Here is a 16646-nt window from a genome sequence, read left to right as displayed (position 1 = left end):
GTGAGTGACAAACGTAATGAAATAGCCCACTCCCTAACTTTGTATGCGTTGTTGTTGGCAACCTTGTTATTTACGAAGCTTCTGGAACAGATTCCTGTTGGAATGTTCCACAAATTATACCCACCCCTCTTGAAACGTTTGAAAACAATGTTTTTTGTTTGGCCTACATTTTAGGGAGTCGTGCGTATGTTCATTACAGTGGAGTTGCCCAGGTACATTAACCTGGATAGTCAGATGTCTGTTTTGATAAACCTATTTTTTGGGCAGGCAGGGTAGTTGTATGGTTCTGTAGATTTGTTGTCAGTTTGTTGTTTCAATTAGTTACTGATGCATTTCTGACCCGATGTAAACACTTGTACAATTTGTAAACAATAGCTGAGTCTAACCATTGTTAGACTTTTAATTTATAGTAAACTGCAATCACTTCCACTTGCAAGGAAACGTGCTTCGGTCAACGACAATGTTCGTTTACATTCGGCTATTGTTTACATAATGTGCAATGCGTCAGGAGACTGAAAATACATACCGGAAATACAAGCAGACAGCCAGACCAGTGCCCCAAAAAGTCTGGTTAATAATTATTTCATGCGGACATTTTATCTCCACTACCTTTCGTCAAAAGGACAAACGGCACGGACAACTGGTGAGATAATTATAAATATAATTGTACTCAACATTCTCGCTTGTAGAGACTCATGCATCTTTTTAGGGCGACTTTTTCCCCATTTTGATGTATTAGGCAACCCTTCTGGGGGGTGGGACAGAATGGCGGAGTGAGTGGTCCCAATAAAATAAAATGTTATTTGTTACATGCACCGAATACAACAGGTGTAGACCTTGCAGTGAAAGGCTTACTTACAAGCCCTTTACCAACAATGCAGTTTTAAGAAAAATACACAACAAAAAAAAGTTACAAATAATTACAGAGCGGCAGTAAAATAACAATAGCGAGGCTATATACAGGGGGTAACGGTACAGAGTCAATGTGCGGGGACACCGGTTAGTCGAGGTAATTGAGGTAATATATACAAGTAGGTAGGGTTTTTAAAGGGACTTATGCATAGATAATAATAGAGTAGCAGCAGTGTAAAAGGGGGGGAGGGGGACAATGCAAATAGCCTGGGTAGCCATTTGATTAGATGTTCAGTAGTCTTATGGCTTGGGGGTAGAAGCTGTTTAGAAGCCTCTTGGACCTAGACTTGGCGCTCCGGTACCGCTTACCGTGCGGTAGCAGAGAGAACAGTCTATGACTAGGGTGGCTGGAGTCTTTGACAATTTTTAGGTCCTTCCTCTGACACCGCCTGATATAGAGGTCCTGGATGGCAGGAAGCTTGGCCCCAGTGATGTACTGGGCTGTACACACTTCCCTCTGTAGCGCCTTGCGGTCAGAGGCCGAGCAGTTGCCATACCAGACAGTGATGCAGCCAGTCAGGATGCTCTCGGTGGTGCAGCTGTAGAACCTTTTGAGGATCTGAGGACCCATACCAAATCTTTTCAGTCTCCTGAGGGGGAATAGGTTTTGTCGTGCCCTTTTCACAACTGTCTTGGTGTGCTTGGACCATGTTAGTTTGTTGGTGATGTGGACACCAAAGAACTTGAAGCTCTCAACCTGCACCACTACAGCCCCGTCGATGAGAATGGGGGCGTGCTCAGTCCTTTTCCCGTAGTCCACCCTTACCACCTGGGGTGGGCCCAGGATCCAGTTGCAGAGGGAGGTGTTTAGTCCCAGGGTTCTTAGCTTAGTTATGAGCTTTGAGGGCACTATGGTGTTGAACGCTGAGCTGTAGTCAATGAATAGCATTCTCACATAGGTGTTCCTTTTGCCCAGGTGTGAAAGGGCAGTGTGGAGTGCAATAGAGATTGCGTCATTTGTGGATCTGTTGGGCAGGTATGCAAATTGGAGTGGGTCTAGGTTTTCTGGGATAATGGTGTTGATGTGTGAGCCATATACTGAGCTCTTGAACTTTAAATTGAATTCAAGCCCTAATTTGAGTTTGACGACCGTCACAGTTAAAGTTACGTTTCTTACTGTATTTTTTCCCCTATTTCAATTAGTTTGGTGGTTTACCGAACATCACTTTTCCACTTTGTTATACTTCAAGCAAGTTTAGCGAAGACTAGCTAACAAGAAATCAGTGTTAGCTAGCTAGTAACATTAGCTGGAAGCTAGCAAAATGTGGAGGGAGCTGTCGTAACCGAGGTGGATACTGTCAACTATTTGGAAGATTTTGACACTCCTCCAGAAGTAACGGTAAATTCGTTTTCGGTACAGGTGTCCAATAAATCCCCTTCGAAACCCTCCAACCTGAAGAGATTACGAGAAAGTGACTCAACCACCCCAGCCTATCACCAATGAAGGCAATCCAGGGTTTAAACAAGAAATTTGACGAACAAGCTATTCGGTTAAATGGCTTTAATGAGAGGATTCATAATAAGACCCTCTAGATTGCAGACGCTTCCAAAACGACAGATTTGAATGTAGCAGGCATTAAGGGTATCACCACTGTTGAAAAATGACATTGATGCCCTGACAAAAGAAAACGAGGAGCTGCGCACAAGCCAGTGCTGAACAGGACCGATACAAGCGCCGATGGGGGCTGGTTGCCTGAAACTGATGGTGAGAATATCAGAGGGATTGTGCTTGTCATTATTGGGAAGTTTGTTCCATATCACTGCTACCCTGAACATCGCGGTATATGTTGTACACAGTCTCGGAGACAAGAGAAAGGAGAAGAACAGACAGACAGGTCATCATTATGTTTGCGTTGAGCGGTTGAGGAACGTGAGAGACGATGTTTGGAGAGCTGCGAAGCTGGCGCCGATCTGCAGGGAGAAAGGCATTCGCTTTGCAGAAGAATTGAGCAAGCGCGACAGGGATGCCCGTGCGAAGCTGTGGCCACAAGTCGATGTGGCAAGCCGCAGGTGGTAAAAGCATTCTTTCGCCAGGGGTTTGCTGTCATTGGCCGCCGCAGGGTGGAGGCACGTGACTGACTGATTCACGCTTTACGAGTTGAAGCCATATACTTTTTCAACTGGTGAGTTTATTCATGCAATCGTTTATCTGAACACGGCATATAGGTGGTATTGCATAGGGCGGTAATGTTTGTTTGTAGTGGCGAGTTTTGGATGTGAGCATTAAAGAACGTAATAATACTAAATGTGGTTTTTGTTCGTCATTTTGTTTCAAGATCGATATTATGTAAGTACATCTCCATTTATTTTCAATATGGCTTGATTAGCCTTCAGAGATGTATTTATTTTAAGTTTGAGAGTTCAATTGAAGATGTAAACTATTAATATAAGATGTGTTATTACACGATCTATCCATTTATTTTCCTGTGTATGGTCGTTACTGTTCGTCAAGTTCATTTTGATGGGCATATGTTACTTTTATATTATTCAGGCCCCTGTTTATTTTAGACAACTTTTTTTCTAGGATACTCTTCAATATTTATCTTTCCTTTTTATCCTTGAACACCAAGGGTTTACGTAACAATATAAAACGCAAGGCTATTTTTAGTTTTTGGAAAGATTCATTAAAGGCCAATTGTTTTTTTATTTCTAGAGACACATTCCTCAGATGCTGACTTAAAAAATGTGGTGACAAGATCATTTTTAGCCATGGCTCATCTCATTCTGCTGGTGTGGCAATACTTTTCAGACGTTTTCCAGGTACCGTTTTAGAAAGCAGGTGTGATGATGAGGGTCACTGGATATCTATTGTTTTCGAATATAAAGGGTCACGTTACATATTGGTAAATATGTATGGTTATAACATACAGTCAGATTCTCCAAGCAGATATTATTATTGTTGATATTAACAGGCTGAGCAATAAACTTGATTTAAATGAAAATGAAAAAGCCAAGCTTGCTAAATGCCAATGTGAACTGGACGACATATACAACGATAAGGCACAAGGTGCCTTCATCCGCTCAAAGGGCAAATGGATTGAGAAAGGTGAAGAAAACGCAGGCTAGGAATAGTATTTCATCCATTTATGTAAATGACACTATCTGATGATCTTGAAGTGATTAATAAGAAAATACACTCTTTCTACAGTACGCTGTATCAATCTCATCTTTCGGAAGGCGACTTCGATTCCTTTTTATGGTTTCAGTTAATAACTCTGTTAAGCCTATAGAATCAAGGTTTAAGAAACTCTGTGATTCTGATATAGATATGACTGAGTTGGACCAAGCCATTAAACAAATCCTATAGGTAAATCTCCTGCACCGGATGGCTTGACTCCTGAATTCTATTGACATTTCTGGCTTGATATTAGAGTTATTGCTTTCGGTATACAAAGAGGGTATTGCTAATGCTATCTTACCACCTTCTTTGAGACAGGGACTAATAGTTCTTATTCCCAAACCAAAGCAGGACTCTCTTTACCTGGACACCAATTACGTTGTTGGCAACTGGCTATAAGTTACTAGCCCATGTCTATGCCAAACATTTCAGATAGAGAATCTTTAAACAACGATAATAGGATTAATTCCATAAGAGTTTCATTAAGTCAGTGGCTGCAACGTGATATCTCAATTTTGGGTTGCATTATTTTGTCCAAGACTGATTGTTTATCTAGAATCATATACCCAAGTCTGTCCCTTTTTCTTTCTTCTAATACATTTTTTTTTAAAGTCAATTCTGTAATATTTAGATTTGTTTGGAGGAATACAAGATATTATATTCGGAAATCTCAATTAGTGAAAGACTTAAGATGGTGGAGGTTTACAGGCTATTGATTTTTAGTCGTTAGTGGGTACTTTTAGAATGAAATGGTTGAATTTATGTCTTTCTAATTCTATTTCTATGTGGTATCATATCCCTAACAGTCAGTTTAATAAACTTGAATTCCTAATGAAATGTGACTTTGACCCTCCAAAATTACCTGTGAAATTGTCAAAATTTCACCAGCAAATTGTATTTTCCTGGAAAATGATATTCACGCACAATTTTTCCCTCCATAAAACATTGATTTGGAATAATAGAGTAATTTAAAATTAATAGGAAATCCATTTTCAAACGCCTTTGGTTTGACAAGGGTATTACTTTTGTATGTGATTTGTTAGGCAACACTGGGGAGTTTCTGCCGTTTGATGAGTTCATTGGTAAATTTCAGGTTAATACTACTCAGAGAGTATATATTTAAGGTTTGCAAAGTAATTCCACTTCCTTTACTTGGACTTATTAAGAACACTTTGTTATATTATGAGGTTGTTCTCTCTTTTCTAAGTTTACAAATGAATGACTTGAACCTTTTGGATAAAATATTCAACAATAAGTGGATACGATTGGGAGTTAATTAAGTAATTTTTGGTGACTATAATTCAATATATTGCTATGGAAGTGACCAACCCATGCTATGGTTAAAAACGACTACCCTTTACCTTAATTTTCCAGTTATCCCAAAAGTTTAAAGAAACCAATTTTTTTATATTTTCTTACATATACCCTGTTAATGATTTCTTGCACAAAATATTACATTTTGACAAAATGCCTTGTGTTTTTTTGTTCCTCTGATTCAGAATCTATAGAGCATTTATTTGTTTCATGCCGCTAGTAAACTATGGATTGAAATTCATTAATGGTTGTGTATATAATCTCCAGAATTCCCTAAATTTACCTTTAATGATGTTAAATGGCATTATGCTTATTCTTGTAATTCCGATCATAACTATTTTATTAACATTATTGTTGTTATTCTTGCAATAAATAAAACAAATAAAAAATTAAGCATTAGGCAACCCTGCTGGTATCTGATGGACTCCACCCATGTGAGTACACTGTTAGCTATTCATACAGACTCACTGTTGGCAGATGCCTCCCTTTCCCCTGCCCCGCCGTGACTGGTCACAATGACTGGTCACAGTTGCCAGTCATTGGCCACACACACACCCCTCCCTTCTCCTTTCGCTTGGTTTGCTGATATGATGATCTCTTTCTTCCCTTCATTCAGACTGTGCTTTTGTTGTAGAGATTACCGCAACGTAAAATTCAGAAACTTGTTTTTGTCATAGCAACAGTTTAAAGAGTTAAATGCATGTACATGGACTTGTCAGCCTCCAGTACTTATACTGTTTAATACATATCTGTCTTTTAAAATCCTTTTTATTTCTTCTCCACCACCTACAGGATCGTCAGCCTACTGACTAAGCCATGACCCAAACCAGCATGTCCCGTGAGGAGGCCTACACTGCCCTGATGAGGGGGGTCAAGGAGCTGGACCTCAGCGGGCCAAACATACCCAGCAACTTAGTACTGATCGGCGACCAAGCCTTCCCGCTGGCCATGAACACCTGTGGCCAGGTCCTGATGGCTGCCTCATTCTACGGCCGAGGCCGGGTGGTGGTGCTGGGCCACGAGGGCTACCTCACCGCCTTTCCTACCCTAGTGGAGAATGCCCTCACCTGGCTGACAGGCTCCTCCTGTGACAGCACTACTGTGGGCGTCCACCAGAGCTGTAAGGCCGTAGCCGACAACCTCAGCCACTCCAGCCTCCAACCCAAGGTGGGGGGCTTCTGCGAGGGCCTGGGAGTGTATGTCACAGATGCGTACTGCGTGGGCCCAGAGGTGAAGGAGCTGGTGGGGTTCCTGAAGGTGGGGGGCGGGCTGCTGATTGCTGGTCAGGCGTGTAGCTGGGCGGAGGAACACCCCAAACAGAACACCCTGCTGGGTTTCCCTGGGAACAAGGTTTCCAGTGTGGCTGGCATCTACTTCTCGGAGCACCTTGGGGAGCTGGGTACTCTCCCTGTGCCTCCACAGATCCCTTCCAACTGGCTGGCTGTGGCGTAAGTATTGGGCAGTTCATAGAGAGAAGAGAAGGTGGCATATTAATATAGAGATACTGTAGTAAAACGGAAATGTGTACACGGTGGTATTTTGTGCCTCATCACCTCCTAGAACCAGGTGTGAAGAAAACAAAGAAGGGTTTTTATTTAACTCCAGAAATCACTTGGTTAAATAAATGTAAAACAATTGTTTATTTGAGCTATTTTATGTGTCTAAGTTCTCATACCTACACTTTCACTCTCTTCTTTCCCTAGGATAGGCAAGGACTTCAAGGATGATCTGGAGTTCCTGCTGGAGGGCGTGACTGAGTTTGATATCCAGGGCGAGTCTATTTTCTCAGAGGTGCTGGTACACGGCCCTCTCGCATTCCCCATCGGCACCACAAAGGACTGCAGGGCCTTTCTGGCCGGGGCATACTACGGCCAGGGCCGAGTCATCGTGATCTCCCACGAGGGATTCTTGGGCCGAGAGCAGATGTCCCCCTTCATGCTCAATGCCGTGCGCTGGTTAGACGAGGGCCGTAACGGCTTGGTAGGCGTCCTGCCCCAGCTCGGCGCCGCCCACACCCTGCTGAGGAAGTCTGGCCTGCGCTGTGAGAAGAGCGGCTTCAGGAAGGAGCTCAGCGTCTACGTCTGCACCTCCTACAGCGACGCCCAGGCCGATGAAATCCAGGACTTTGTGGCCGAGGGCGGGGGTCTGCTGATCGGGGGTCACGCCTGGTACTGGGCCCAGACAAATCCGGGCCACAACACCATGACAGAGTACCCAGGCAACCACATCCTCAACAAGATGGGCCTCAGCCTGATGGAGAACACTCTGGACACAGGCTGCTACAAGGCCCCAGTCCCGGGTCAGACCTGCTCTGAGGGCTTCCACTTCCGCCACCTGCTGCGCCGCTTTGCCGGCCACGTGACCCAGGGCGAGACGCTGACGGAGCATGAGGAGGCGGGTCTGAAGAAGCTTGGCAGCGACTGCGCCAATTACCTGCACATGCGGGCGCACGACTGTGCCTCGTACACCTCGGTGCTGGCCATGCTCACTGACGTGCTGAAGGAGACGGGCATCCCCCAGGTGTGCCACAGCTGCCCGGTGATAAGCGCCAAGGACCATCTGCTGCTCAATGTTGGCGCGCAGGTGTACAAGGTGTGCCAGGACCCAGATGCCCTACTGCCTTACCTGATCAAGGACCAGCCAATGATGCCCGCCTTGTCCAATGCCAGGGTTAGGATCAACTGTAATACAGCAGGTCAGTTAGCTCTCATTTGCACTCTAAAATAGTGGATCATGGTTAAGGAGATGGTTAAGTCTTGGGAAGCAATGGGTGCAAGAAAATACCTTTCGCCATAGCTACTCTGCTTATGTGCAAGCTCATTGGTTAGTTTGGGAATACATGTTTCTAACCATACACTCACTATTATTCTATACAGTTGTGTTTGAAAATAACCACTGCTGAACATTGTCTTAGGAGGAGAGGAGTGGCTCAGCACTGGTCTGTTCCTTTCCCCTGGGATGAGGACGTACATGGCCATGCCACCACAAATCGTCAACCAGGGCTGGAAGGTATCCATTACTGCTTTTTGTTATGTCTTATCATTCTAAAGTCTATTGAATCAAATAATGTTTTATTTGTTTTGAGATCAAGCCCTTTACATGTTGATGCAAAAGCACTTTGTGGATTGATTGATTGCCTGACTGATGCCCCTGTTACCATCAGGTCCAGATAGGCTGTCAGACTGACAACATTGGGAATTCGAACGAGCTGAGGCGAGCGCCAGTGGTTCATGAGCGCTTCCCCATAGACTCAGAGATGATGCAGGTGTGGAACCTGTGGGGCGGTCTCCTCTATCTCATCGCCCCTCCTAAGACCCAGGTGGAGGGGTTGGAGGTCATCATTCAGGGGGCTGTGCCGGCCCCCTACTACAAGACTGGTAAGTGGGTGGGTGGGAGAGGGAGGGAGGTGGGGCTCGATGATGCATTTTACACTTTGGTCTTATAATGCATCCAAGTGATGTATTACAAGGGTGTTACAACTATGAGTTGTTATAACTCATGACGGCTTATAGCAAGTGTTATAATGCGCCAAGTGTGCCATTATTATATGTGCGTGCCTCATAGAAAGTGTTACAGAGAGGGTATTTCAATGAGACTAACCTGGATAAATACCAGGTGAATAAAAGATAACACAAAGTACATACATCATAAAAGAACAAAGTACATTACTCCATCCAGACCCCTCATTTACTCATTTACAATGTCTGTCTGGGACCCTTTTGACTTCATCCAGGCAAAATATATCTTTTCACCTGTTTTTTTATTCATTTCCCAGAGTTGTATTCATGTATTCTGATCTGCTATTCATGTATTCCTAATACATAATTGAGTTGCTTCCTGCTCGCTGTTGCCATTTTGAATGTACGATGATGACGGCTGATTAAAGAGGAAATGACAGAGCCTTTGTTCTGCGTGAAACATCTGTAGAATACAGAGATACACTAAGCTTAGAACAGCGATGCTCTCAGATACTGTGTAACTGCAGCTGTGTTATTAAAACTGAACTCCCTGCTGTTATGAGAATTGATTTTCAATGTGCTACTCATCATTGTGGTAGGAAATCACACTGTACCAAATGTTTGTCTAGTAATATTCATCTTGAAGGCCATTTAATGTATGTTGCTCACCAATGCTAGGCCGATTGATTTCATGATTGATTATGAAGATGTACACAGCCTAGTCATAACACCTTGTGAAAATAATAAATTCAGTGAAATGATCCAGGATTTTCCTCCAACCCTTGCCTCTTTCCTCTCTAGGCATGACCACACCTGCAGACTGGGCAGTTCTGCGGAACGCCCCTTCCCCCTGGGCAGAGATGGAGTTTGAGAACGTCATCCTGACCGTCCACTCTGACGTGGTCCGAGGTCTGGATCGGCCTGACCTGGTGGCAGCTCTCTGGGATGACATCATGAGGGGGGTAGCTGACCTGGCCTCCGTCCCCGCCAAGTTCCCCCGCAAGGAGCGCTTTGTGGCCGACGTCCAGATTTCCTATGGTCAGCGTCTGTCCCTTTTATTTCTTAGCATGGACAAACTGTCTTGACTGGTATTGACTATGGTAGGGGACTAGGGATCATGTAATTGCTGGATATGAACAGGAAAAAGAGAAATGATCTGAAAAGACATTGACCCAAATATTTAAAAAATGTATTTTGAGTCAGGTAGGACAGGCCCTATACAGTTTCTAAGGGAGCAAGAGTGACCTACACTCTTATAAAAAGAGCTTCTATCTAGAACCAAAAAGGGTTCTTCGGCTGTCCTCATAGGAGAACACTTTTGATTCCAGGTAGAACCATTTTTGCTTCAATATAGAACCCTAAAGGGTTCTACCTATCGGGACAGCCGTAGAACCCTTTTGGAACCATTTTTTAAAGAGTGTATTGGAGTGGACTGCACAACCTCTGCCCTGCAAGTATCCAGACATTGAGCTGACCCTCTCCCCCCCACACCCACAGGCTTCATGCATGCAGGCTACCCTATCATGATACATTCCTCCTCCGCCCCAGACCTGGTGAACCCTGTGGCAGCCCGCAGCTCGGGCCTGTGGGGAGCAATCCACGAGCTGGGCCACAACCAGCAGAGACGAGTCTGGGAGTTCCCCTCACACACCACTGAGTGCACATGTAACCTGTGGTCCGTGTACGTGCACGAGGAGGTGTTGGGGGTGAAACGGGATCAGGCCCACCCCAACATGGCGCTGGCCAACCGACAGAGCCGTGCCGAGGGGTACGCTAAAGGGGGCAGGAATCTGGCCAGCTGGGACATGTGGGTGGCACTGGAGACCTACATGCAGGTGACAGGAGATTCTAGTGATGTATACTGTGTAGTACGCCCTGCTGCAGAGTATGTTGTGTACAAACCCTACAGTTAGTGCTTGTGAAAGACCGATAGGAAAATATAGATGCTTAAAAAAAGTTACTTTATCTCGGGTTGAGTTTGTGTAAGCAGTTTCTCTTTGTCGTCCTCCTTCCCACCAGCTCCAGGACCAGTTTGGCTGGGACGCCTTCAAGAAGGTGTTTGCTGCCTACCACACCATGCAGAACGTGCCCAATGACAACCAGGGAAAGATGAACCTGTATGCTGAGACCTTCTCCCTTACGGTCAATAGGAACCTGGCTCCCTTCTTCAAGGCCTGGGGCTGGCCCATTGAGCCCGCTACAGAGGAAAAGCTCTCTAACATGCCGGTGTGGAGTGACCACCCTATGACACAGTATGGCTGAACTATAGAGGAGGTCACCCCCTTATATTGGGGGTCACAGGTCAGGGATTGCTGGTGAAGGGTAGGTACTGTTTGGTGACAGGTTAAGGTAAAGGAGTGGTGACTAGGAGTGTGTTGGCCTGGTGTAGAAATGCTACTGCACGAATCATGGTTGCGTTTGTTGTGCAACGAAATAAATCATTGTAACGGTTTTTGAAGTCGTCACAAAGGCCTGGCTGAGGAGATTGGGGGTCTATTGTTGGCTATAAATGCAGTTGTATATTCTAGTGCACTTCAGACGAGTCCTTGCAAGTGCCTTATTTATAATAAGTTGGATGTTTTACAAGGTCTTTCATTCCAAATGTAGTTATGTGCACAGTAAGGCACCTTATTCTGAAGTCTCATGTGTTTTTGATACTGTATACAAAGCTAAAGAAATGTACCTCTTGTTATATACTTTATATTATTCTTGCTTATTCCTAGAAAGCACATATAAAGAATAATAAAATATGTATCTCTCCAAACATAGTTCTTTATTTATCCACTGTAGTTCATGATGTCATTTTCACAGTAGGAAGCACTTGACTTGGCTGAAAGACTGGTGCTGATGTGTGAACTGAAGTTTTAGCTCACATTGCCACTGTCAAATAATGATTAGAAACCCATGAGTGGGAGAAACTACTCCTCGGGCACTGCCTGGCAGTTGTTGTTAAACAGCTCCCCTACTGGTGCGTTGGAGTACTGCTGCAGGAAACCGTTCAGCTCCAGCAGTGAGCGCTGGTCCACTCGGTTCTGCTCGGTGTTGAGGGTGGTGGCGCCACCGCTACGGACCGGCTCACCGTTGTTGTCCACACAGCAGTAGGCGTTCCAGATGTACTCGGGGATATTGACGCGTCGGACGTTGTCCTTGACAATCCAGTTGTCTGTGGAGGGGATGGCGCCCACCAGCACGTAGGCCTGGTCGCACTGGGCCTTGAACAGGTCAGTGAGCTGGGACTCGTGGCGGGCCCAGGCGTTCTGGTTGAGCTTGGGGTTCTGGGGCACCACATTGGGCAGGGTGAAGGTGGCGTTACGACTGGGGACTTGGGGAGGAAAGGAAGGGGGTGACCGTGTGAGATTAAGAAGGAGAGAGAAAGAGGGGGGGATATACTCTAGGTTTAATAATTTGTCATGAGATTAATTAGTAAGTGTTACAAATTAGCAATGGCATGTTGAGGCCCACTTAGAGTCAACTTTGAGGCAACGTTGTGTGTTTGCTGGTTTGTGGAAATAAACTTGAGTTTACCTTCACAGTAGTCCACACTGAACTAAGAAACAATTCTAAGAATCCTAAGAACATTGGAATTAAAATGTTGTTGCATGAAATCTGTCCAAAGCAGAGCCGGTATTGTGGAGTAGACTACCTGCATGGTGTCCATTGGGGTTGAGATGGCCGCGGTCGAAGCCAGAGTGGGTGTAGTCCTCGTTGAGCGCCTGTCTCTCGCCCAGGTAAACCCCAGGGTGATCTTTCCCCAGCCAGTACCCATCCTTCATCTCTGCACCCCACGTAAGGTTCACAAGCTGGGAAGGAAAGTAAACTGCTGTTACAACCCCAAGCTTCAGATCAATTCAAACCTAAAATATCATTGATCTTTCTCAACTTTTTAGGCATCTAATAAAAAATGTTCCCCAATTTATTTTGGCAACAATCTGCCGTTTTTGAATTTGGGTCACCAACATAGAGTTATTGATGTGAGTTGTTGAGGAGACCGGCCTATGGCATGTCTGTTTCTAGCCACAGACACATCTGCCCTGTTCTCATGACCCACCTGTGGCTCCACAAACCAGCGCTTCTCCCTGCCTCCTCCGTTGCTGGGCTGGAAGCGGTAGGCTGAATGCGGTGGTTGGTGTCGTACAGCGTGGCAAAGTGGTACCTGTTGTAGAAGCGCTGGCACAGGCGGGCAGCGCCCCAGCCCGGTACCTTCCCCTGGTAGAAATACTCAACACACTCCGGGATGTCCTCGAAGTTGGCCACCACGTCCCCCTCAACGAGGGACAGGGCTCCAGCCAGGAGAACACACAGGGTTACCGGGACCGACATTATTGGATGGGACGTTCCTACTTCCTAGCTCATTGCTTTCTCCTCGTGTTCTCTGGTCACGACTAGCTGTGTCTGTCCACTCACCTGTCCAGCACCAAGCTGTGCCTCTGAAGCAGAGCCCAATGGTTGAACCTGTATAGCCCGTTTAACCAGCACTGCCCCTTTTTAACCTGCTTTTCCACTTGTTACACTCTCATTTCCTCTATCCCTGCTCGCTTGACACTTGAATGTTACAGCGACTGGATATATCCAAATGTACATGGTTCTCTCAGGTGGTGTGTATGTGACATAGACCAGCTGTTATGCGTTTGCTGTGTGTACTCTGTTTATCTGCAACTTTTGTAATGCTGTATTTTCGCTGTATTTCATTGGTGGTGAGGAGAATGTTGATGTGAGGAGAACTTGACTTGCTCTGTCAGGTCGTCTCTCTCTCCAGAGTGAGATACAGGAGATATAGTTGGTTTGATATAATGATCGTCCGATCTTCAATAGGAAGCCCAGTACTCACCACTTGGGCACTGAGATTTGTGTATACTGTTTTGTGTTTGGAAGGTGTATACAGTACAGTACAGTGTGTGTTCATGTTAGTCATAAGTATGATGTCCGTGTGGTATCATGCCTCCTGTACAGGAAGCAGCTGTCTTAATTAACACAAGCAGTCTGCCCTAGGAACAATAACAATCAATTCCTATAGCAACAAATCTAATTGTATTCATGACATGCGCCGATTACAACTGGTGTTGACTACAGTGAAATGCTTGCTTACGAACCTTTCCCAACAATGCAGATTTTTATAAATATATTTTTTAAACTAACACAAGGAATAAAATCAAATACACAAGAATGGAGCTATATGCAGGAAGTACCAGATCAATGTGCAGAGGACAGAGGTATTTGATATAAATAAGTACATGAAGGCAGGGTTAAGTGACTAGGCATTCAGGATAGATAATAATAAGAATTAAATGAAGAGCAAGCTAGCAGCAGCAAATGAGTGTAAAAGTGTGTGTGTGTGAGAGAATGTGTCAGGGTTTTAGGTGTGCATATGGTGTGTATATAAAGTCTATTGAGTGTGTAGGGCCAGTGCAAGACAGTCAGTGTAGATAGCTTGGGTACCATTAATTTACTATTTAGCTGAGAAATTAAAATCAGAAATTAGATCGCAACGTACAGTACCGGTCAAACTTCTAAATGACAAATACATTTCTCCTTCTGGTCTCAATCTTACGGTAGAGCTTTGATGAAGTAGTCAAAGTCAATGGCTAAGTCTTGGTTGTGTAACGCTAGTCTCATATGTTGGTTTCCCAGGCAATGGTCAACCTGGCTAGATTCCTGGTCTGGTCCCACCCACTTGGCACACGCGCTCGCCCACGAACCCTAAGAGGCACGAGGGGAAAATACTGCAGATCAGATTAGAGAGATCAAAACCAGGGAGTTAACCAGGCATGGTTTTTCCATAACTGTATGAGGACACTTAAATAATTTGAATATAACCTTGTTAATTCAGATTTACGGTATACGGTACAGTCTAAGATTTCTCATGTATAGTAAGTACTTTGCTTTGGCCGTGCCATCACAACATCTTTCATGTAAATCATTCACACCATGTTGCATTCAAAGCGGTAACTGGCTGTCATATATTGTGTCTGGTTGCCCCATTCACACAGACACAGTACAGTACATTGTAATGGGGGTTGGTGCTGCTCTTAAAGTCTGCCACTAGATGTCAGGTTTGTATCAGATGTTTGGGGTGTAACGGGAGGCCTGGCTATATGTCCCATGGTCATCATGGTACAACATTCCAGAATGCAGGCAGTACCAGTACCAATTTCTACCCACATATTTATCCACTAGGCATTGTTGTAGAATTGAAATGTGCTACATCTCAAAAGTGTAGATTTATTGTCTGGAGGATTCGGTTTTCCAGGAAAGCAAGCGCACGGAACACACGGGCTGATGTTTGCCAGGCATTCATTTGCCGCTATAAAGCATGAGTGACAAGTGAACGCGATTAAAGCTTAATAATGACAACTGTTTCTAACGACCCAGTCGTTAATTTGTCAAGACTGCCTTTCTGGATGTGGATAGGCTTTTCGTGACTCACAGGCCCACGTGCCGACATTGACATTGATCCTGGTCACTCAATTGATTGTCCCATTCCTTTTTAATTGCCTGTTGTCACTAATCACAAGGATTATGGGTAAATAATGCGTATGGATCAGACAGGTTATTACTTTAGTAGTTGTCTGTGTGGACGCCAATGTTTTGTTCAGAAGTACTGCTATCCTAGTAAGTTGCAAGCCATTGTTATGTATACTGTATCGTAAAATGTGTAGGACAGTACTGGCCACTGACTGTACCGTAACTGTGCTTCGTTTTTTTACATTTTAGTCATTTAGCAATAGTAAGTGCATACATTTGAATACTTTTTTCATACGGGTCCCCCATGGGAATCGAACCCACAACCCTGGGGCTGCAAGCGCCATGCTCTACCAACTGAGCTGCTTGAGTGTTCCAAATCTTGAGCCCTTTCCACGAATTCCCATCTATCTACCTGTCTGCTAGGTTACTGCTGGACCTACAGTGGGCCATAGCTGGACTGAGTAAATCATTCAGAGCACTGTCTAAGTTCCTAATGTCCCAATGACTTGAGGAGACAAAAGGTGAGATGGCATTCCAGACTATTCTTTAAGCCATATCTGCCTTTGACCAGACAGACAGAATAAAATAAGTAGCCTACATTTTAAGCACCCCCAATACCCCATTGCACCCCCTTTATTTCCCTCTTCTTTCCTAACGTCAATTCATTTCAGATGTATTCATACATTTCCAATATATTTATGTATGAGTCCCCCCTCCCTCCCTCCCCACACCCCATTACTGTAATCCATCACTGTTCCATCATCCACCATGCAAACAGCCCCAGAGTTACCATGGCAACCACCCTGGGCCCAGCTATGCGCAGCTCTTCTCTGATTGGCTGGCACAGAGGCAGTCTGAGCCTGTCTGGTAGATGTGGTAATTGGCTGGGAGTCTCAACCCCCCCCCCCACCCCCTTTCACATACAGATACACACAAACACAAAACATGCATACAGTACTATAAACACCCACACACACACAAAAGCTTCACAGACATCCTTAGAGATGGAAGAGGGAGGCAAGGGGTCAGAATAACGTGAGTAGGAAGAGAGGGGAATAGGCTAGTAGTAGTCTGTTTGTTGGATGGGTGGGGAGTTGGAGGGATTTACAGAATTTGGGATAAGGTGGAAGTGGGAATTTTGCCAAGGAACGGATGGAAGAATCAGTATCCAAGAATATATGTATTTTTTATCTACACATTTCCCCCAAGGAAAAGAGTGTGCACTAGTGATGATTCTGGCATCTGGAAGGTGAAGAATGGAATTCAGGATTTGTTTCACTTGCCAGGTCTCCAGGACTACAGTATGATAGATGCCTATTCTCCAATCTATCCCATACAAACATTGTAGCTCAAAGAGAACTTGTTTACTTTCAAGCTGTAAG

At 44.7% G+C, this 16646-nt stretch overlaps 1 protein-coding gene and 1 pseudogene across 3 annotated transcripts; one reads left to right on the top strand and one right to left on the bottom strand.

The window, feature by feature from the left end:
• The first annotated feature begins 507 nt into the window (after positions 1-507).
• On the top strand, positions 508-11566 carry LOC139549008 (TRPM8 channel-associated factor homolog). Of its 3 annotated transcripts, XM_071359046.1 has the most exons (9): positions 516-643; positions 2273-3035; positions 6137-6792; positions 7048-8039; positions 8259-8353; positions 8508-8721; positions 9604-9840; positions 10300-10637; positions 10822-11566. In XM_071359046.1, exons 3-9 carry the CDS (start codon positions 6161-6163, stop codon positions 11062-11064), a joined length of 2751 nt encoding a protein of 916 aa, XP_071215147.1. In that variant the 5' UTR covers positions 516-643; positions 2273-3035; positions 6137-6160; the 3' UTR covers positions 11065-11566. The 3 variants fall into 3 exon arrangements, with proteins under 3 accessions (XP_071215146.1, XP_071215147.1, XP_071215148.1); XM_071359045.1 differs by lacking the exon at positions 2273-3035 and having other exon boundaries at positions 508-643; XM_071359047.1 differs by lacking the exons at positions 516-643; positions 2273-3035 and adding an exon at positions 3059-3199.
• On the bottom strand, positions 11555-13191 carry LOC139549009 (endonuclease domain-containing 1 protein-like; annotated as a pseudogene).
• Between the last annotated feature and the right edge of the window lie 3455 nt (positions 13192-16646).

This window comes from Salvelinus alpinus, chromosome 22 (genome assembly GCF_045679555.1).
Source record: "Salvelinus alpinus chromosome 22, SLU_Salpinus.1, whole genome shotgun sequence".
Taxonomy (NCBI): Eukaryota; Metazoa; Chordata; class Actinopteri; order Salmoniformes; family Salmonidae; genus Salvelinus; species Salvelinus alpinus.
Note: the sequence above shows the minus strand (reverse complement) of the source record. Positions and strands in the feature narration are given on the sequence as shown.

Coding starts and splice junctions, on each gene's coding strand:
- LOC139549008 (XM_071359045.1), top strand. CDS start 6,161: ATGACCCAAACCAGCATGTCCCGTGAGGAGGCCTACACTGCCCTGATG. Junction 8,354..8,507: donor TCGTCAACCAGGGCTGGAAG/GTATCCATTACT, acceptor TGTTACCATCAG/GTCCAGATAGGCTGTCAGAC. Junction 10,638..10,821: donor CACTGGAGACCTACATGCAG/GTGACAGGAGAT, acceptor CCTTCCCACCAG/CTCCAGGACCAGTTTGGCTG.